The sequence below is a fragment of the Anopheles arabiensis genome, chromosome 2 (assembly GCF_016920715.1).
Source record: "Anopheles arabiensis isolate DONGOLA chromosome 2, AaraD3, whole genome shotgun sequence".
Taxonomy (NCBI): domain Eukaryota; kingdom Metazoa; phylum Arthropoda; class Insecta; order Diptera; family Culicidae; genus Anopheles; species Anopheles arabiensis.
Genome location: NC_053517.1, coordinates 76,449,240 through 76,471,567, shown reverse-complemented (window position 1 = coordinate 76,471,567; position 22,328 = coordinate 76,449,240). Strand labels below are relative to the sequence as shown.

The 22,328-nt window shown below is 46.1% G+C and overlaps 4 protein-coding genes across 6 annotated transcripts; 3 read left to right on the top strand and 1 right to left on the bottom strand.

Annotated features, from left to right (window-relative positions):
* Nucleotides 1-665: 665 nt before the first annotated feature.
* On the top strand, nucleotides 666-6,456 carry LOC120893245 (rap1 GTPase-GDP dissociation stimulator 1). The gene is given in 6 exon segments (XM_040295033.1): nucleotides 666-913; nucleotides 1,543-2,178; nucleotides 2,181-2,471; nucleotides 2,543-2,716; nucleotides 2,800-3,012; nucleotides 3,085-6,456. Coding segments are annotated over 6 exon segments (1,869 nt in total). The 5' UTR covers nucleotides 666-906; the 3' UTR covers nucleotides 3,633-6,456.
* A 137-nt stretch (nucleotides 6,457-6,593) lies between these two features.
* Nucleotides 6,594-11,326, bottom strand: LOC120893246 (G protein pathway suppressor 2). 3 transcript variants are annotated; one of them, XM_040295036.1, is made up of 7 exons: nucleotides 10,994-11,325; nucleotides 10,695-10,902; nucleotides 10,509-10,599; nucleotides 10,328-10,442; nucleotides 9,565-9,618; nucleotides 7,773-8,293; nucleotides 6,594-6,973 (listed from the first exon to the last, which is right to left on the bottom strand). In XM_040295036.1, exons 1-7 carry the CDS (start codon nucleotides 11,124-11,126, stop codon nucleotides 6,860-6,862), a joined length of 1,236 nt encoding a protein of 411 aa, XP_040150970.1. In that variant the 5' UTR covers nucleotides 11,127-11,325; the 3' UTR covers nucleotides 6,594-6,859. The 3 variants fall into 3 exon arrangements, with proteins under 3 accessions (XP_040150970.1, XP_040150968.1, XP_040150969.1); XM_040295034.1 differs by having other exon boundaries at nucleotides 10,328-10,599; XM_040295035.1 differs by lacking the exon at nucleotides 9,565-9,618 and having other exon boundaries at nucleotides 10,328-10,599; nucleotides 10,994-11,326.
* Nucleotides 11,327-11,603: 277 nt separating this feature from the next.
* LOC120893734 (thymidylate kinase) lies at nucleotides 11,604-12,589 on the top strand. Its single transcript, XM_040295799.1, has 2 exons — nucleotides 11,604-11,792; nucleotides 11,866-12,589. The coding sequence occupies exons 1-2, from the start codon at nucleotides 11,621-11,623 to the stop codon at nucleotides 12,411-12,413; spliced, it is 720 nt and encodes a 239-aa protein (XP_040151733.1). The 5' UTR covers nucleotides 11,604-11,620; the 3' UTR covers nucleotides 12,414-12,589.
* A 1,863-nt stretch (nucleotides 12,590-14,452) lies between these two features.
* Nucleotides 14,453-21,760, top strand: LOC120894291 (uncharacterized protein CG5098). The gene is made up of 9 exons (XM_040296794.1): nucleotides 14,453-15,442; nucleotides 15,519-15,731; nucleotides 15,795-15,938; nucleotides 16,010-16,260; nucleotides 16,323-16,698; nucleotides 16,778-16,865; nucleotides 16,935-18,088; nucleotides 18,161-19,234; nucleotides 19,338-21,760. The coding sequence occupies exons 2-9, from the start codon at nucleotides 15,666-15,668 to the stop codon at nucleotides 19,932-19,934; spliced, it is 3,750 nt and encodes a 1,249-aa protein (XP_040152728.1). The 5' UTR covers nucleotides 14,453-15,442; nucleotides 15,519-15,665; the 3' UTR covers nucleotides 19,935-21,760.
* Nucleotides 21,761-22,328: the final 568 nt, after the last annotated feature.

The following is a 22,328-nucleotide window of genomic DNA, read 5'->3' as shown; positions in this document are numbered from 1 at the left end:
TTCCGCCTTTAAACATTAGTTTTCGATTGCTTCCAAGTTTTAAATGTTCTAACGGTTGTATATTGTGCATGTCTTACAACAAGAACCCGTTTTTTACGAATTATTTTGTTAAATTACGATAATTGTGTCCTGCTAAGATTCGTGGAGTGTGAACGCAAAAATATTGGCAAATCTTTTTTTGACACTTGTTTCTGGTTTAAGGGGAAAGATTCGCAAAGAAAGATATGCCGTGTCTGAGCGTATCTACTGGAAATTAAAAGCGTTGTGTCTGCTCTATTTAAGAAAAAACTGAATAGTTACATACGTATACTTTTTAATTGAGATGTCAGCCATCTTTCTGACGTTCAATGTAAGAGCATGTATACTAAAAATATACGAATTGCAACTGTACATATCTTATAGAATACTTCTACTCATTAGGGGAATCAGATCATAACAGACGTTATATTTAACAAAATGTGAATATTTCTACGTGTCGGAAACGAAAATAACCGTTGCTCGATTTGCTTCTTACGTTTTCTGCATGTTTCCATAAGTTTAGTCGTGTCGTGACATTAACGGTCAATTCAACCGCACTACAGCACTTGACGTAGAAGTATCTGATTTTGCGCAACGGACATTTGCAGCCAACTGTCAAACGTCTGTTGCTTGGGTAGGTCGCTCCCGTTTGAAAGTGTGTGCTTAGAATGTTTTTAATTAAGATCGAATCCAAAAGTAAGGTCTGAAAAGGAGCATTTCTTCCAGTTCTCTGCGGGTGTATAGTGTTGCAAAAAAAGCAGCAAATTGTGCAAAACGATAAAACATATCCGTGTGCTGGTGGTTGATTTATGAATGCATTGAAAGTTCGATTGTGCGCATAAAACTAAACAAACTGCTAGTTATCACACCCGCAATCCGGTCAACAGGATGGAAGGTAACGCCAACGCAAGCATCCCCGCAGTAGCATCATCTAGGTTCGGGTTCCCCCGATCGATAAACGGAATGAAAAGAAACGCATCCTTGCGAAACGGGGGGAAACAATCGTATTTGCTCCGGTGGCATGTGTTGTGAGGAATTGCACCACACGTGCACTGAAAAATAGAAAAGAATTCTAGCGCCGCTGGTTGGCGAGAGAGAGAGTTTATGTTATTTTTATGCTCGAACGCAATTGTAACAACGCCGCCCGAGAAGTCTCCGTGGAGGAGGAGCAGTGTTTATGTTTGCGGTGCCTGGTTGCTGCGCTCGTTGTGCGAGAGATGTAAATGAAGTACATCGATCGCACTCAGAACGATTCAGACTTTTAAATAACTCACCGTTTCGGGGTCTTCCATGGATGAGAGGAAGAAGAGGAAACGAATAATTTAATACACATCTGGTTTCTTAGCATTTGTTTCCATGTTTCTTTTTTGTATACTTTGCGCTACCTTTTTGAGTTTCTGAAAAGTCAAAGAACTAGTGTGCCGTATTAAAGGCATTTCTGTGTCGGTCTAATCAGTGTGCGATTCCTTTCTTATCTTTAATTTTCTCTTCCTCAAATTTTCCTCTTTCTGCGCCCCGTAATAGCTGAAATGGATGAAATCATCGCCGGGTTAAAGAATGCAACGCTGGAGAAAAGTTCTGAACGTGCCCTACCGTTGCTGAAGCAACTATCCGATGCGGAAACGAACCTCTGTGATAAATACGATATTAAGAACGATTTGCTGGAGCTGCTGCAGCTGCCCGATGCTGGCGTGCAGATACAGGTGGCCCGTTGCATTGCCGAGGTGGCCAAAACCGAACATCAGCGAACCAAGTTTTCCAAGGAAGACATCATCCGGCGGCTGACAGAGCTACTGCAAAGCCCGGCAGCGCAGGGCGTAGGCAACGCAACCGATCGCGCCGCCCTCGAGCTGGCGACGCAAATTTGCCGCGCCCTGGGCAACATCTGCTACGCGAACGACGAGGCGCGAAACATTATCAAAGAGCTCGGTGCCGATGAACGGTTTTTCGCGCTGCTCGATTACGACGTCGATACGGACGACGAGGACCGGGAACAGTTTGTGCGCGTTCGCTGTGGGCTCATTTCGAACTACCTGCTGGGCAGTGACGAGATTGCCGAGCGAGCGGTCGAGCTAAAGCTGATCGATCGGCTGGAGCGAATCCTGACGCGCTGCCTGTGCGATGTGGACCGGCACGAGGAGCTGCTGCTGAGCATACTGCCCCGCTCAGCATCCTGACCGAGCAGATCAGCGATCTCTACTTTGCGCCGTCGCTGAACAAAACGATCGCGCAGATTTTGGCCAAATGCACCAACCCGGACATTGCCGAGTCGTGTCTCGCGCTGCTACACTACGAGGCGCAAAACGATGACGTGAAGCTGCTGCTGGCAGAGGAGGGGCTGTGCGAAACGATCTACCAGCTGCTGGAAAAGTACAAAACGTTCGCCAACACGGACGAGGCACGCGTACTTATGAAGCTGGCCTGCGACTTGATTGTGCTGATACTGACGGGAGGTAAATAGCTTCTTCGACTACAACCTCTTTGCGAATGTTGAATGGGTTTCTTCTTCTGTTTTTTTCTTTAGACAAATCGATGCACTATCTGTACTCAACGCCACTCTTGAAGTGCATGGAAGATTGGCTAGATTCGTCCGACGTAGAACTGCTAACAACCGGCGTGCTTGCGCTTGGAAACTTTGCCCGAACGGACAGCCACTGCATTCATATGGTGGAGAACAAAATTATGCACAAACTGCTAGGTATGTCTATGCTTATTGCTTCCACAGAAATGAAGGACAGGACTTATTTAAAATCCTTTTTCTTTCCCATTTCCTATCGATAGCTATTTTGGCTAAAAATAATGGAACGGAACACCAGATGACGCTTCAACATGCGCTGTTAAGTACACTGAAAAACTTGGTTATACCGAAACCAAATAAGGCTGCCGTCATAGAGGCTGGTTTGGTGGACATTATTTTACCAATGCTGGAAATACATCAAGCGCCGGTAGTGTTCAAACTGCTCGGCACGCTACGAATGACCGTCGACGGGCAAGGTTGGTTGTTTTTTGTCAATTTTAATTGATTTCAACCAACCATTGTGTGCTAAATTCCCATTTTTTTTGTAGAAAATCTTGCCTCCCAGCTGTTGCAAAACGAAAAGCTAGTCAAGCAGCTGGTACATTGGAGCCAAACGTCCGAATTTACCGGCGTTCTGGGCGAGTCGTTACGGCTGATGGCATGGCTGATCAAGCACGCCTACCAGCAGCGCGACAGCAGCGCAAAGGCACCGATGGACGATACGGGGCTGCGGAAGTTTGTCGCTATCGAAGGCGCGGTCGCCAGTATGGTCGGCATGCTCGCCTCCACGCATCTGGTGATGCAAAACGAGGCCCTGATTGCGTTGAGCATTTTGACCACGCTTTACCACAGCAAGGCGGCGACCGAGAGCAACACGCTGGACGAGCTGCTGGTGCAGGCCGACGTCGGTGCCAAGCTTGCCGAGCAGATCACGCTGAACGGTGAGTCGATGACGAAGGAGCTGGTGGAAAACCTGCAAACGTTCGTAAAGCTGCTACGGTCGTCGAGCGACGCACTGGTGGCCCATTTGCGCCAGCACAACATCGAAGAGCTGCTAAAGACGATACCGAGCTTGGTGGAATACTGTACGCTTTGAATGCATTTTCCAGTGAATCTAGCTTCTACTGGGGTGATCACAACACCATCTTACTTTACGGGGGGGGAAAATATGATTTTCATTTCACACGATTTCCTTCGATTTCACGCAAAGGTAACCGATTTATCAACGTTACGTTATCAACCGAACGGGAACAGTCTTGCACAGGACCAGTGTTTGATTTTCACCTGAAAGCAATAGAGTTTTAGCCACAAATGACGATATTGATAGCGATCCGTTGGTTGAATAGAATAGATTGTTTGTGACATTTTACAGCAAATGACATTATCGTACCATTCTATATACCATTCTATGACAATCTGCATTAAAACGAGGAATCTACTTTTAGATTTGGGTAAACACATTTTAGTTTACTAGCAGGCGTGCAAATGGGAATATTAGGGCCAAATACTTGATTATGAAACCAATCGTACTTCTACCACTACATCTATCCCCCTTTTAATACAATATGAATCCGATCAGCACACAACGGATGGCAAGTGGCAAACAAAAAAAAATGCATTTAACAGTTTTCTAGCCCAATTTGGTTTGTTTGCAAAGCATCAAACACCGATCACCCGATGTTGGGAGACATTTTCAAGAGCAATTTATAATGTAAGCTTTAATTTACATAAACACCCAGCATGGATAGGATTAGCAATTAAGAACAAAAGCGTGTATTTTGAGCATTGACACATAAGAAGCAACAACCGTTCGTTCACTCGGCGTGAATAAAAAAAAAAACAATACTTAACCAATGATAAAATAAGCTATTAAGCGATAAAAATGACAGTTCAGTTTCTTAAGATACATGAGATCTAGTGAAAAATGAGACGCACAGCATTACAAAACACACACACACATCGACAAGAAATTCACACACACGCAGCTTCTCGATTTGTGCAACAAAAACACAAAGCATTAACCTCTAGTGAGCAGCAAACAGCAGCAACAAGTAGAGAACAAAGTGAGATATTTTGAGCCGTGCTAGCAGTTTTATCTCTTTTTGGGCATTTGAGCGTGTAGAGTATTGCAAGGTAAACATCCAGTTTTTAATAGTGTGTAAGAGATATCATATTTAAAGTGGCATTACCTCGATTCGATCAACCAGTTATATTCACTTTACAGTGAAAAATGATGATAAGCGTTTACCGAGCGAGTGGTTTAGGTATGTTGGGGCAGAGGTGAAAGTGCAGATAAAAGTGCACGTGAGCAGCAATAGCCGCAATCGTCGTAGCTTGTTGTTGACACCGCGTAATGAGCTAAATCGTAAAAATATATATATATATATATTTGCTTGCGTAAGAAAACAAAAACTCTCGAAAACAATTATGCTTTGCTAGAAAAACAACTGAACGCACTGATCTTAATAATAGAAAATTTGAAAAATTATGTTGCGCAAATTCATCACGCCTCTGTGTTAGGATCCCCATTTCATTGAATTCTAACGCAACAACGATAATTATCCAATAATGTGTATGATCATCACATTGCTTTGGGCATTTATACCAATGGCCAAGCTGTAGTATCCCCCAATGGCAACAACATTGGTTCGCCTACGGCACCATCTCGCCAACCCCTGAAAAAGAGTCCGTTATAGATAGCAGAGATATTTAGCGTCTACGTAGGAGTGTTCCCCGGTAAAGTAAACAAAATCATACGTCAACAGTATTTTACTGCATTTAACTATCTTAACGTAACACACACAAACCAAGTCTAAGTGCATCAACCATTGTGCAAATGTGTATGCAAAAGTGCATAGTGGACGAGCACGGAACATTTTTTCGGTAGTGTTGGGGCAAGTCCTCTATCCTTCATACACAAACACACATGGCATACAAATCTTGTTGCGAGCAAATCAACAAATAGTAAAAATACCGATATAGGAAATATGCAAATGGTAAGCAATGTTTTTTCAACGATGAATTTAAACAAACCACAAATACTCCGACGATTATATTAGTATGAGCAGTTGAGAGCAACACCGGATCGATAGTTGAGAAATAATAGCACAAAAGCAACGATAAGTTAAAATGTTTGAGCTAAGAAAAGCAAAAAGAAAGAGTCTTTTATCTAACTGTTCAGTGAATTCAACTTTTCTCTAAACTGCTGCTGCTACGGTACTGCTGCAACGCGAGCACATTTTTCCGAGCAGAATCAAGATTTTTCAAACTGACATTTTCATCTCCAACTTTCTCCGCTGTGTAGAGTTGAGTAACTTGTTTGAAATCCCGTAACCTACTTTGAACTACTGTTACATATGACGCATGTGTAGTACATTTATGTAGTAACGCGTCCACCGAACCAGATAGAAATTTTACAAAGAAACCTCCACTTCACAGAAAAGCGCACAAACGCAAAGATCCCGTTAGTAGAATGACAAAAAAAAATCAACCACAACCTAACGGCCCCCATATAATGCGATAAAGCGCAGCCTTTTTAGCACTGTTGCTAGAAAGGGCAGCGTGAAACAGTACAGTTTAACAACAACAAAAAACGAAAGAAAAAATAGTCAGTAAAAAGTGATGAAAATAGGGCAATACGAGTGTTAAAATAATAATAATAATAAAAATGAAATAATAATAATAATAATTAACACTAATAATCAAACATACATACAAATGCAAACATTATGTGATGTTTCTTTTTTCACTAGAACTATAGTGTGCAAACAGCGCAGCAAAGAAACCGTGTGCCCGGGGCTAAGAGAGATTGTCTGTTTCACGTGCGTAGGCACACATATTTTGTATTAGCACTTTCCTACTATTGTATAATTTATTTTCTAACTTATTCGGCTTAATAAATTTTTTAAAATACTTCACAACGAACGCGCCCTAATTGGCAGAACATAGGAAAGAAAAAAAACCGTTCTACGATGAAATACTATTAATCATTTGCGGTTGATACGCGAACGTGCCCTGTTTTCTCAATACTTTAGCCACCAACTAATAACGCTTTTTGTACACCGATCCAGCTAACGTTTATTTTCCTTCATCTCGTGCTGAAGCTTTATAAATGCTTTTACCCCATCCTCCACAAGCCTATTATTATATTGCATATGCTATAATATTTAAAACAAAAAAGTTTCTATGATGACCATAGATAAACGCAACGTCTTGTTACCTTTTTGTTTTCTTACGAGATGGAGAAAGTGTGTTCTTTTATCTTAGCATATTTTGCTTTACCCAAAAGCGCTCGTCCGTTCGACTGTGACCCACCCATGCCTCCTAGTACCGGTGGCGGCTGTAATGCATCTGGGGAGGTGGCTGTTGCTGGGGATTGCTGATCGGTGGCGGTCGCGCCGACGGGTAACCCTGCGTGATGCTTCCGCTCTTCGGCAGCTAAATGGCAGCAAGAGAAATAAAAACCGTGCGTTGCTTTTTTGTGGTTTAAGGTCTTACAATGATTCAGTATCAGATGGTGTGCGCGCAACGGACGTGTGCACCACGCGCAAACACGGTGCAACTCAGCCAAAACTTAAACGTATGCAAAACTTAGTATGAAGAGGTTAAGGGATGATAGAAAATGAAGGATGGTATCTAAATCGTTGTTAGCATGTTTGTACAAGCGAGGTGCAATGTGTGCCTGTGTGGTTCGTGTTTTCAGTTGTCATCTGTTTATTGAAAGATATGTGTGGAAAAATAGTAGAAAAAAAACAACCAAACATAATCCTAATAGAAGTAGAAAGTCCTAATAGCTTTACAGGGTTAAACGAGTAAAATGCAGAAGAAGTACATTAGTGACCAATCGTGCTGGTACGGTACCAACCATCGGGTTAAGAAAATGTGTGAACCCTTCCAGTATATAATGGGTTTAGTAACGTGTTCTGTGTAATACTAACTCTACCCCGCCGCGTTCTAGGCTCACTAATGTAGAAAGGTGTGGATTGTTGTTCGAGAAAAGGGCGGAAAGGGTTAAAAGCTTCCATCATTTTGACGTCGTCAGCGTGATATTTCGGATACACACATCTCGCGATAGGAAGGAATATGCCAAAATAGAATAAATGGAAGCAACATTGTCTAGCGTGCTACGTGCATAAACGTAACCGTGTGCGGATGCGTGTGAGTGATAGGAAAACATAAGCGATAACCGAAAAAGCCGTCTGTGTCAGCAGTACTTGGATAAGTCAATGGCGCTTACTTGCTGGTTGGTAGCGATCGTGTGCATTTGAATAGCGGCTGGCCGCAGGCTGGGCGCGTAAACGATCCCCTCGGGCAGGTGGGTCGCTACCACGCCGGGCGGCGGCTGCGCCTGCGGCGGCACGCCCTGCAGCTGCCGCAGATCCTTGCGCTCGTCGTGCTTGACGAGCTCGATGTGGTACGGCACGAGCCGTTCCTGCGGGATCTTCTCGATCGTGATGGTTTTCATCGGCGGCTGCTGGCCGTGCATGGCCGCGACGGTGTGGTCCAGCGTCGGGATGTGATAGAGGTTCGCTTGCGATGGCGGCAGCGGCCCCACCTTACCGCTAACGATCAGCTGCTCCGGTTTCGGCTGCACCATCGGACCGGGCTGGCTCGGTATGTCCACGTACTGGCGCATCGGAATGGTGAGGCTGCTCTGGTACGGGTACAGAATCTGCGGCTGCGGCGGTGGACGGTTGTCCTGCGGGTTTGCTGGCGGGGCGCCCGGATAGAAACCAACCGGCGGACAGTATTGGGACTCTGGAAAAGCATAAGAAGAAATCATTATTTGTCTCGTACCATGGGCGAGTTTTGGAAGCTAGCTAAAAAGAGCGTTTAGTTTTTGCTTAACATTTTTTTTAATTTACATTTTACACACACACACACACTCACACACGCACACCCATACATACAAACGCATCAGCAAAAACTCGCATTTTACTTTATTTACAAACGCCAACAGATTTTGATGCTTTATGAAATTGTCTAAATCTAATCAAGACGTTTTTCCCCTTCGCTTCTGATATTATCTTGACCATGTTGAAAAAGCCATTTTTCTTTTGTTTTTCTTGCAAAATATCAGAGAAATTGAATTTGAAGCGATCAACAGATTCGACGACAAGCTAAATGTACCTTTTTCTAATCGGTCTTTTCAAATACATGCTGCTGCTCTTGCCTTAATTTACCCTTACGATACAAAGTAACAATTACAACACAATGATAGACTTCTTGTTGGCAATACCCAGTTTTGAGAGGTGTTGTGCCTTATACATAGAACCGAATCAAGGATTAATAATGAACGAAAGTCTAAACCAAAATGCAACAAACCATTCATAAAATGACGCCCAAGCTCAAATAATGTTGTGTGGCTCTACGTATGCACTTAGGAATCAAGCAGCAAAAGCAAACTTAAAAGGTGTATGGATGAACTCACTTAATATGTGATGGGGATTGGAGGTTCGTGCTAACTAAAACCGATCTAAAAACCAATTACCAAAGCATGACAGTGTTAGGGGTCTGATCGGGGTTCTGGTTTAAAGACGCAGGGTGGGAAAACAAGGGAAATCATTTTAAAAGGCCAGCTGTGCCAGGGGACCACGGTACCACCCAAGCATTGATGAGCAACTAATCATATCGGAATGAAGACTAAATGCTAAATGTTACTCAATTCGCACACTTACACGCATTCCTCTAAACTATATTTGATTGGTTTGGATTTTAGGTGTACTGTAACCATACCATCAAACATTTGTCACACCAAGCTAATAACAGATTTCGCACGACCATTTTTACACTACTTTGGAAATGCCTTCAAAACAATTGTTATCAGTTCTTCAAAAAAACTGTTCGATCGCTTTATTTTCCTTTTTTTAATTGCAACTATTTTGAAGGCATTTATGATTGCTAGTGTTTTATTCACTTGCACGAGCATATTTGGTGCATTGAGTAACGTACTAAACAAAGATGAGTTAAGAAAATAAAAGAAAAACAAAACAAAGAGAAAATATTATACAATATTGAATTCAACTCACTGTTCCACAACACGGCACGGGCCACCTCTCCGCCCCGTCTACCTTCCTCGATCTCTGTGTTATTCAAAAATTGACCATTTGATACCGCGAATGGGAAACGAATGCGCAACGATGAGACAAAATCATACGGGAGCGTAAAGGGGGGATGGGGGGAAGTATATAGAAAAAAGAGAGAAAGAGAGAAAAGGAAACAAAATGAAACGTAAGAAACATGTCGGAGCGATACTTCAAATCAAAGGGCAGCCAAATAAGGCGTTGGTGGTTCGTAGGCGCATCTTGTTTACGCAGCGACCAAGAAGAGGCATTTGGTGAGATGAAGCTAAAATGATGCGAAACACACATCAGCATAGTCTGTTATCGTAATGGTATAAGTTTTTGTTTTTATAATAAACACAAAACAACAGGGGACGACAATTAGTTCACAAAACTCTTGTGTTTGCAGCGGCAAAACCCTCCAGCAAATGGGTGAGAGACGGCTTATGAACTGAAAGGTTGACACTTCATGAACTGAACTGGGACTGAGGGCTAGAAACAAAAGATGTGATTAAAACATTCAAACCGTTGGCGGCAGAGTATTGCACAACGAAACGAGCCGCCGCAGTGCACAAACGAATTTGTGCGAGTGAAAGCATAAATCCTCGCAGAGTGCACCTCCTGGTTGACCGGGCGTGCCAGGAGCGGCTCCTTCTCCGTGTCTCCGGCTCGGAAACCGGACCGGACAGTGCGGTACGGTACGCGAGAGGTTGTGGATGGTAGTACTTACTCTGCGGCAGCGCATAGGGTTGATTGTTGAGATTGGGCTGCTTATAGTAGCCTTGGACGTGCTGTACGGGCGAAGGGCTGTGGGTGCGTTTTCCCACATTCACCTGCGGGTTGCCCTGCAAGTTGGGGTAAGCGTCGGTGAATATGCGTTCCGACGAGAGCATCACTTCGGGTTGACTCACTTTATGCATCATATGCTGCTGCTGGTGCGGTGGCATGGACCGCTGAGGTAAGAATATTTGCTGCGGAATATTTTGTATCGCAAACATCTCCCTAATGGAAAAACCAAAAGAAAAAAAGGAACAATGTTGTCAATACAAAGCCCCCGCCGTACGCATACGATGAGCATGCCGCCGGCGTAAACTCACTCTTTCATCTGCCGTTTCCTGTTGTCGTCTTCGTTAAGCACTTTTTTTAGCTGCAGAAACAGCTGCTGCTTTTCGTTCCGCAGTTCGTCCAAGTTCTTTTCGAGCATCAGTATTTGCTCCTTCGTCTCGCCGAGCGTCATGACGTCCTGCTTTTCCCGTTCCTCCCGCTCCCGTCGCAACCGCTCCTCCTCTACCTCGGCCTGGAGCTCTGTGTTGAAATGGAAGCCGGAACAAAAACAAAAAAAGTTAGCTCACATGTCGAATGGAATCGATGCGATTTCGGTCAAGAGCAAATGTACCTTGCTTTTTCCGTTCCCGTTCTCGCATGATGTGGCGCTTCAGCGCGTTCCATAATTGCTCCTCCTTTTCCGTTTTGGCTGCAGGCTGCGCTGGCTGTTGGGCTGGCATCTTCAGATACTTTTTCGCACTCATTTTGTTGCGTTTCGTAGCAATTGTTCTGCAATATATTTACACTGCGCTGAAAGTCACTGCGTTGGTCTACGGGTAGTCGCTTTCTCCGTTGTTTGCACAAGCTAAGCGGAAGGTATTATTCGTTTTTGTTAATTTGTTTGCAGCGCCAGCTTCCTTTGCAAGATGTTTGTGTTTTCTTTTCTGTGTGCGGTAAATGTCAAACCGTCCCAATCCTGGTGAAAAATAAACAGCAATGCCCGGCTGTCAAGGTACCGCTGCAAACAATGTAAACAAATGCACCGCTGTAAAAAAAAACAATATAAATTCCCTGATTAAAACAATTATGATATAAATTATATAAAAGGCCATTGTTTTAGAATGGAAAAAAACAAGAAATCAGAATTGTACGAGGATGTACTCTAATATTATTGAAGCACACAATTATGCAGATCGGATCTCCGCTTTTCGAACCAGCCCAGTGAAAAAGAATACCGTATACCTTCAGTCGAAGCTCGATGGCGGCTAAACAACTTGCCAAATTGCTGCCGGCACAAGTGCGCCAAAATACCAGAACCATATCCAGTCCTACGTTCGATAAAATGCCAGAATCGCAAGGAAAAAGGGGTGCCTTTATCGTGCTGGAAGGATGTGATCGCACCGGCAAAACGACGCAATGCAAAACGCTGGGTAACTATGGTGCCGGAAGCCTTTGCCGGAAGAGGGATTATTTACATTGCCACGGTACCGGATCTGTTTTCAGTTGACAAATTGATGCAGGCGAACATACGGGCCCAGTACATGAACTTTCCGGACCGATCGACCCAGTGCGGTCAGCTGATAAATGGTTATCTGACGCGCAAAGACGACTTCACGGACGAGGGCATCCATCTGCTGTTTACGCTGAATCGCTGGGAACGGATGAAGGAGATGGAGAAGCTGCTGAAGGCTGGCGTCAACCTGATCGTTGACCGGTACTCCTACTCGGGCGTTGCATTCAGCAGTGCCAAGGGTCTCGATATGGAATGGTGCAAAGCGCCCGAGTCGGGGCTGCTGAAGCCCGACCTCGTGATACTGCTCACCCTGTCGATGGAAGCTCTGGCGAGGCGCGGAGGCTTCGGTGACGAGCGGTATGAAGTGGCCGGCTTTCAGAAGAAGGTGATTGAGCGGTATGGCATGCTGAAGGATGACCGCTACTGGAAAGCGATTGACGCCGATAAGACATTCGACGAGGTTACCGCAGTTCTTTACGAGGAGGTGCAACGTGCAATCGAACATTCCGGCGACAAGCCGTTAGAGAAGCTATGGTAAATGTTATCCATGTCCCCGCAACGGTATACATCGTGCATTTAAGATAAGCTTATAAAGTGTTAAAATTGTAATAAGAAGACCATGTTGCATGTAGAACCAGAAGATGGAGAGAAGTTCGTTATCATATACGATGTTTGAAATACATTTTTAAGGAAAGGTAAAGTTGAATTGATAAATTGCTTTTGAGATTTCAATGCTGTTTACAATTATTTCCTATTTTATGCGCAAATGGTAAACATCCGATCCCGCACAATTACCAACATTATATGAAATGATGGTTGAATAAAAAAAAGAGCCTTATTCTTGCCTCGTTTAAAAAACATCGCAATCCGCGCTGGATTTGCGATGAATTCCCGGTGCAAAAAGGAGTATCGATCAAAAGATAAAAAAGCTGCTGCTGCATTTACACGTATTGAAAATGAGAGAAAATGATTTCGGTAGGTATTGATCAAATGCAGTGGAGCGCCGTTTATCCGGGTACCTTTTATCCGTGCTGTTGAGAAATGACAGTTCAATACAAAGGTGACATTGCGCTATGAGGAGGATATTTAAAGTAGCGGTTAAAAGAGCACATTATCATAACAAAAAACACTATAATTCATGGCAAATTTCAAATATTGTCATGGGAAAAACATGAAGTTAATATAAACTGGGTTATTTTTATCAACATATAGGAATTTTTTAAAAAACTAATCAGAAATTGATGATAAAATATATTATTTGACTCATTATCCGTGTTATTCGCTTATCCGGTCGAGGTCAAGTCCCGAGAAGCCCGGATAAACGGCGCTCCACTGTATTGTGAAACATAAAACGTATGGCAGTTATCCTAGACCAGGAATAAGTAAATATTATACAGTGGAGCGCCGTTTATCCGGGTACCTTTTATCCGGCTTTCCGTTTATCCGTGCTGTTGAGAAATGACAGTTCAATACAAAAGTGACATTGCGTTATGAGGAGGATATTTGAAAAAGCGGTTATAATAGCATATTGTCAAAACAAAAGACCCGATAATTCAAGGCAAATTTCATATATTCTTGTGGAAAAAGCATGAAGTTAATGAATACTGGGTTATTTTTATCAAAAAATAAGATAATTTTCCAAAATTTAATCAGGAATTGGTGATAAAATATATCATTTCACTCATTATCCGTGTTATTTGCTTATCCGGGCGAGGTCAAGTCCCGAGAAGCCCGGATAAACGGCGCTTCACTGTATTTTTAAAAGCGAAAAGTGATACATTTTTCCTCTGTTCTAACGTGTTCTTTTTATGATGTTGCACAGTAGTAGTAGTAGTAGAGATGTTTATTGTGGATATAAAGAAAAAAAAAACATATAGAATCGAACGTTCTTTAACATTGGGTACGCAATGTGCTCTCCTCAATAATCGGGAATTTTTATAGCATAGCTGAATAGAATATAAGTTGTTTGCTGATTTCAAATCTGAGTATATGGGAAAAGTGCAAACAAAAACCCATGCAATTTTAGACTTAACCTAAACACATATATATCTAACCTATATCTTAACCTACATTTGCTAGACCTAATCCTTAACTAGATAGAGAAGAGGAGAGCTTTGTACAGAAAATTATAAACTCATATTTTATGCTTAGATACGTTGTTCAACTAGTTGATTAATTATGCTAATTGAGCTCTGGCGACATTTGTTTGCGTAATTTACATTTAAATTTCCTATAAATTCTTCCATTTTTACTAAATTACTTCTTTTGTGTAAATCGTTTGTGTTATGCCAAGGTGGTAAGTTCATGATCATTTTTAATATTTTGTTTTGTCTAACTTGAAGTTTTTTTCTATGAGAGTACGCACAACTAATCCATGCCGGCGCTGCGTACGTCAGAATCGGGTGTATATAAGCCGTGTAAACTAATTTTTTGTTTTGCAAATTTAGTTTTGATTTCCTATTTAGGAAAGGATATAAAATTTTTAGTAATTTGATATGATGTTGCACAAGTAGAACTCCCCCTTGCAGCAGAACGTCGCAGCAAACATCGCGGCAGGCAGCGCTGTGACAGCTTGGTGCGATGATTAGGCGGTGTTTTTTCCCTCCCGAGACCGATGATGGGGGACTGCTTGCTCTTGCCGTGTTTTACCCCGTTTCGCGAATGAAAAGCATACGCATCGTTACTGTGATTGTCCCGAGTTGTTAGTTTGCGAGCAGGAATAGGGAGAAGTAAAAGCGCCAGCGTGCCGTGCCCGTGAACGTGATCGGCTGCGACGTGAACGACGCTTCGGCCAGAGCCACACTCTAATCCCCTTTCGATGGCGTAGAGATCTGCCCGCACACACCACCAAGCGAGAAGAAAAGAAGGCAGGAAAGAAGGAAAAAAAGAAGAGCAGGCTGGCTTGCGTATCCTCTCGGTCTGTGTGAGAAAGGTGCGTGTGCGTGTATGTATGTGGCAGAAGCTGTGTATATGCGTGCAGCCGTCGGACGGCGACGAGCATAAGCAAGTTCACTACTCACCCAACCCGCACACACCCCTGCCGCTCACCCGTTGATTGGCGAGCATAACTTTGGCGGATCGATTTTTACACAATATGCGTGTGTGTGGTACTGTGTAAAACCGGCGCGTGTCGCAAAAAGTAGCCGGACAATCAACAAATCCGGACGGGAAGTGACGGCTCGGCAACCGAACTGTCCTAGCTAGAACTGTCCATTCATGCGTTGGAGGTGTGTGTAGAGCTTTGTCCTTTTCATTGGCCCATCACCATCATCACCATCGCCATCATCATCATCATTAATGCGAGTGTGCGATGTTCATTATCAACGCAACGGTGTGCTCGTCAGCGTAGGATATAAGGTCATGCTGGTTTGGAATCGTACTTTGTGCTTGCCATTGTTTCCCTCATCGAATGCCGGTTCCAATGATCGTTTGAGATGGATTGTGTTCTCGACGGTCGTTCGTAGTGTGTGAGAGCGAAGGAAAACGATATGAATAATCCGGCCAAAGTGTAGCGTGCATCAATGGTACAGGATCAGGCCCAGGATACGGGATTGCCGAATGTGCGAGGTGGATTAACATAGTGGTGCGAGTGGCAGGGTGAAACGAGCAACTGAATGCCAATGCTGTTTGATTTAAATTCCAGAGAGATTCACATAGAAACACGACAACAGATACAATTTCCTTGTAGTAGCCCGCAGTAGTGGATCACTAGCGTGATTGGCTGGCAGACGGGACGGGAAGGCAGCATCACGAATGTCCCAAGCGTCCCAGTAGCTATAAACGTCTAGCAATGTCTGGGCACAATCCGCCGCATGGGCGTTTAGGGCAACCGAACACTACGTGGAGTCCGCTACAGGTATATGTGCAAGACGCGCCATTTCTGGTACCAGCTGCTAAAAGCATTTTCCCCCCTGCACAGGTCCCGTCATATGTTCCACGGCAACCGCAGCTGGCACACATGTCGAGCGAACGGTCGATGGCACGCTCGCCGTTAACATGGCCCGCACCACCAACAACGCACCAGGACAAGATGTACAGCCTGATGAGCGGAAACATGATGAATGTAATGTCGTTTTTGTTTTTGTTTTTACGAATTTCCATCGTGTGACCATCAACATTGTACGTATTTTGCAGAACATTGAAATGAACCCACTGCTGCAGGGGTACGGCCGAAACGTCGGTATGCCATTGGGATCGGTCGATCTGACGCTGTCGTCCGCCAGCCGCAGCACGCCGTCCCCGAAGGGAGCGCACAACAACGTCCCGGTGCCGGCGGCGACCGGCTCGACGCATGGGACGCACACCTCCTCAACGACACTGCCATCAAACATTCCCACCGGCGGGGGCGCTCACGGTCTCGCCGGCGATGGTGGCCTTTCCGGAAGGTAAGGGAAAGCGAGAGCGTACGTTTGTGTGTTAATGCGGACCTACTTCTTCCCCTCCACAGCAACCATCAGCAAGCACGTGCATCACCATCGGCGAACGTCGGTCCGGCTCCGGGCGGCGTCATCCAATCGACCACGGTAGCGGCACTGAAGGAACGCATGCAGGGCATGGGCACATCCCTGACGCCGGGTACGGGCGGTGGAGCGGGCAGCACATCGTCCAACAGCTTCGCCCTGACGAGCGCAATCAACGACGGCAGCAACAGTAGCAGTGTGATCGGTGCGAGTATGATGCGGGCCGGCGGCAATGGGTTCGGTGCAGGAGCACTGAACAACCGTACCGCGAACGAGCTGGCCGCGCTCGTGTCGGGCAGCTTGCTGGTGAAGGATGCGAAGCAAATCAACAGCGAAATGGATGGCAAGAATGGACGCGATTGTGTAAGTATGGGCTTGGTCTGTTCGATACATACGCAAAGGTAACGCTAAATCTCGTTTTCGATCCCCTTTCTGGTAACAGTTCTCGCACCTCGAGTCGGCGGATTTGGTGAAAGAGTTCGTTTTGCAGACGATGCACTGCAACGCCCTGTCGGTTTCACCGAAACGAAGTAGGTGTTCGGTGGTTGGCTACTAGCAACGAGATTTACTGACAACCAATCAATGTTTGCCCTTTCCAGCCTCGCCGGCGAGATCATCGTCGGTGCAGTCAGCAGCGCTAAGCCCGACCAGAAGCAGAAGCCCACCACAGCTCAACCTGCTGCTCGGCTCGTCCACCATCGACGGCAAGCTCGGGGTGGACTGTTTGACCGGTGCATTTCCCTTGCCGACCAGCAACGCCGCTGTGCCATCGCTAGCGCTAAACACGGACGCTACGGCGTCCGCAGCCGAAGGACCGGATGTGGGCAGTGTGGCGGCCCGAGCAATTGGCTCGTTGCTTGCTGGGGGCAGCAGCCACGACCTGTCCGTCGGTGCATCGATACCGGCCTGTTCGCTGGCCAACCCGGCCGCTTCGCCGACCGGTCACAGTATGGCGTCGAGCGAAGATTCGGTCGATTCGTCCAACAGCAGGAGCAACGGCAACGCGCGACGAAGGCGAAAACCGGAGAAAACGAACAAAATGAATGCCGCCGCCTTTCCGCCCGAGGAGGGCAAATCCCTATTCCACGGCGCCAAACCATCCACGGACGGGCCGCCGACGGCATCCGCAATGCTCGACGAGCTGGACGGCTTGCGCTCGAATCACACCGGCCGGAACGACATCACGGCACTCGCCATCGAAGGTATTAATGCGCTCAGTCACGGTTTAGCTGCGGCACAGTGCGATCTTAGTCAGCCCACATCACATGCCAGCGCGCCGGTGGAAGGTGCTGGCGCCCGGGCAGGTAGCGGTGGTCAGCCGCACGCGAACGATTTGCCGCACGAGCTCTTCCGAAAGGCGGGCCCGCTGGCCGAAGCGTCCCCCGACCAGCAAAAGCTGCTAGAATCCCTCATCCAAAGCAATATGAGCGCGAACAGCATAGTGCCGCCCGTTGCGGTAGCTGCTGAGGATGGTAAGCTTAGCGGCACCGCGGCGGCGGCGATGAACGATTGCGAAACGATCGACAAGATCGCCGCCATGGTGTCGGCGACGACGGCGATGGCGTCCAAGTTTTTCGCCGACAAGGCCGGGACCGAGAACGGCATCGGGGACGAGGGGTTGCCTGCTACGTCCGGGATGCATTGTAACGGGCCTGCCCTGCCCGCGAAGGACGTATCGGAGGGTGGTGGTGATGGGGAAAACGTTCACAAGGCTGACAAAAAGGCAAACGCAGCTGACAGCAGCTACGAAGAGGTAAGTGTGCTTGCGCTTTTTGTATCAATTGCAGCATTGTAAAGCTAAAATATTCCTTTGCGCACTCCACAGGTGGAAAATAAGCTAGAGGAAATGTTTGCCGGCATCGAGGAGGAACCGGAGAAGCGTACCGACTCGGTGTTACGAGCCGAATCGGCCAGCAGTAGTGAGGATCGAGGCTCGAGCGCGGTTGAGCCGGTGACAGCAGCGATCGACAGTGCTGCGCCAGCGAAGAACCTGTCCGATAGCGAGGTGATGAAGCAGCTATCGAACGATCTTGCAGCTTCGGCCGCAGCGGCAGCAGTAGCAGCAGCAGCAGCAACAGCAACCGGCAGTGATAGTCCGGCCGGGACGGGTAGCGGGAAAAAGCCACTGACTCCAGCACAAAAGCGCAGCATTGGCAGCAAGGCAGGACCGGCCGGTGAAATGGCCACCAGTACGCCGGCCGCGAAACGCAAGCGCGGACCGAAGAAAAAGTCGAACGGCAAACCGTCCGTCCCGTTCCTGGAACCGGAAGGGCCGCCGATGCTCGGTCTGAAGGCGCTAAACAGCAAGCAGAAAAAGGGAAAGCCCGGCAAAAAAGGCCCGGTTGCGGGCAAGAAGGGAAAGGCGGGCGGCGGCAACAAGGGCAAGGGAAGCAAGCAGGACGAGCGCGACGAGGGCGGTGCCTGGACCGGGGCGGGCACCAATAATACGTCCAGCACGGAGGCCGGCGGCGGAGGCAAGTACCGGGGGCCGTACGTGCAGGTCAAGTCGAGCGGAAGCCACACGGTCATCAACACCCCGATCAGCGAGGAGGACGGCGAGAAGACGCAGCACAAGACGAAAAAGTTCGGCAACAGTCTGAACAGCTCGGAGCGCAGCAAAATCCGCGGCCTGCACGTGAGCACGCTCAGCACCAAGTACGACGCGGACACGACCGACACGAGCTGGATGTGCGTGTTCTGCAAGACGGGGCCGCACAAGTTCCGGCTCGGCGATCTGTTCGGACCGTACATCATCAGCACGGCCTCGGGCGAGTACGAGCAGAGCCAGGTGGATGTGGACTTCTTCAGCGTGCGGCGAACGCGCGAAGATCTCGAATCGAGCCAGGCAAAGCAGCGGCGGGCCGCGGAAAAGCTGAAAGAGCAGCAGCAGCAAGGCGGGGTAAGCATACGGTTGCGCTAGACCGCTGCAAGTCGGCATTCGATCACACTTTGTTGCACTGCTTAATGCTAATCCTCTGCCTCTTGTCAATTTTCTATTCCAGCCAAAGGGTAAGAAGCGAAAAAACGCTGCCGGAGCTGCGGCAGCGGTACCCGCCGCACCGGCAGGACCGAGCAGTGCCAAAGCGATGGCACTGAAGCAGGAACCGTGCGACGATGTGGTCGATCGGTCGGCGTGCGAGATTTTCTACGGCATGGTCAAGGCGAGCGATAACACGTACGAGGTGTGGACGCACGAGGACTGTCTGGTGTGGGCGCCCGGCGTGTATATGGTTGGGACGCGCATTGTCGGGCTGGAGGCTGCCATCTGGAACTGCTGTCGGCATCAGTGCCAGCTGTGCCGAAACTATGGCGCCGTGCTGAGCTGCCTGCATCAGGGATGCCACGCCAAGGCGCACTACATCTGTGCCCACAAACAGCACTGGAAGTTGACGGAGGATTTCCAATCCTTCTGCGACCGGCACTCGGGCCATTCGGGCGGAAGCGTAAACGATGTGTCTAAGGTGGAGGAGGTTGATGTTACTGGTGGTGGTGGTGCTGTTGCTGCTGCTACTGTTGCGCCACTGGCGACGACCAAGCAGCTGAAGAAGGAGGCCAAGTCCAGCAAGGAGACGCTGGCCCTGACTACCAGTGCGTCATGAATCGTTCTCGTGATGGTGTGAACAGGATGGATCAAATTCAATGGAGAAAGGACTGATCGAGTGAGAATCATTTTAGCTAGCGGGCTGGGTGTGGAAGTGAGGGTGGTGGTGAACGCCACTCACATCATGGAATTGAGAGAGGGAGGGCCCTTCTGGCAAGCCGTATACAAGGAAGCTTTTTTATGATTGCTGTGTAACAGTAAGTTGTAAAATGTCAATGTGTTCATAAACTGCACATAATCACACTTAACTAGAAGAACGCTCTTGTCACTATCTTCAGTATAATTACGACCGTAACGCAATGCCGTATCGCTTGTCCCGCTTGAAGGCTGCGAATTGCGCTGGGTAGGATGGGAGTGTGGGGGGACATTTCAATCGTGCCGCAAATGTTTTGCTAGTTTTAGTATTGCCCATGTTTAGTTCCACTCCTGCCGGATAAGATTTTAGGGTGCTGGCAGCAGCGAAATACGTATTTTGGCTATATTTTTATATTTATTTCACTCCACGTGCGTATTCCACGTGCGTACCCTCAATATAGTCCGGATCAATGGTTTCGGATATGCATGAAACATTGTAAATGCACAAAACAATCATTTTAGCTAAAAAAAAAAAACATTCACTTACAGCAGTGGTAGCAGAACAAGAAAGGTGTTATCGCAAATCGTTAATGACATTCCATTTCCCCCACTGGAAAGAATACTCTCATAATGACGCATTTTTGCAATGCTTTATGTATATTGCGATCGTGGTGTGCGTGTTTCGGGGTTTTCGTTTTAGTCTAAAAGCGTTTTAGTCCACACTGAATCAAATAGTCTTTTAACTTCGTTTTACCATCAACGAATCTCTCTCTTATTCTAGTGCATACCGCTCTTCGTTCTTAATTGTACATAGTTATAGTTATCGAACCACAACCAAACCAACTTTCAGTCAAAAAAAGAAGCCTAATTTCACTTCGGTTCGAGAATCAAGTAACTGCCGAAGCTAGCAAAACATTGTCCCCCGGGATGGGAACGTGGTGGCACATGCGAATTTTAAACCTTCACAAGTGATGAAACAGCACGGCAATGTGTTTGATTTCTATAATATAAATATATATATACAAATACTTAACAATGCTCGTAAGATGAAAACAGTTTTTAAGTTAATTGTAATCGTATAGTCAGGGCCATCACTAGCGTTCGCCATGGTTCATATACAAAGATATTTTTGTATTCGGAGAAAAGGAGACGTAATGAGCAAATCGAAACACACTACGTAGCATGACAAACATTTTATTCTGAATAAGCCATAGTTTACTTGAATTAGCGTATGATTAAACTAATCGTGGTCAGTTTTTGTACTATAAAAGGGAACGGGGGGTTAGACGCTAAAGGATATTCCACCTTGTGCATCATTGTGGCAAGAAAGTGTAGTGGACAAACGGACAAACGAAGCTGATGCCGATATCGCCGATACTGCTCGATCGAAACAATCAATGCGCAACGATCGTTGTTCCACATTTTGGACAACATTACACGTAATAGATGGGTCGGGAAGAGGGGGACGGCTACACTGTATGCGGAGTGCGATGTATGCGCCGAAGAGCCGCAGCTGTGTAGGGCGAGTGCGGGCAACGGCTAGCGAAAGCTAAATTTGTAAAGACAAGTTTCTGTGTAAAATTTGTCGAATGCATGTGATTTACCGTTTAAAAAGAAGTGTAAAAATATGGAAAAGAAAGTTATTTAACAAAACCAGAGACAAACAGAAGGTAAAAGCAACAAAACAAATGCAGTAAACAGAGATAGTAAAATACAAAGAAAATAAAATTTAAAACAGATCAAATTCTACTGTAGAAGTATGTCGTTTTTGCATTAAAAGTCGAACAAAATTCGGATAATAAAACCAATGTAAGTTTTATGAAATGAAACGATCGACATTTTGAGAGATTTTGGGGGTTGTTGTTGCCGACCGGTTTGGTTATTTTTGTTGTTTTGCTGTTTCGTATTTATTGGCGGTGGGTTTGGCTTCCGCGATCTTGAGTACATCCTTTAGTTGCTTTGCCTAATTAATGGTTTATATTTTTACTTAACAGGTGACATCGTGTGTAAGTCATGTGCTTGATTGAATCTAATAGTCATCCCATTTCTTGTTTTAGCCATCTTGAAGTTGAAATTTCGGCATGGCACTAGAACAATGTGATATATTTTCTCTGAATTAGGATTTAAACTCGCTGAATAATGTAAAACTTGCTGATCACACGTAGCCTTGTGTTCGGATACCTGTCTACGAAGAAGTAACTGTCTACTGCAAAGGTACATGTTTAAAAAGCAGTGACTCCAACTGACGGCTACCATCTCGAGATGGTAGAGAAGATTGAAAAAGGTTTTTCTGGCTATATGTTGTAATCCAGGCCGT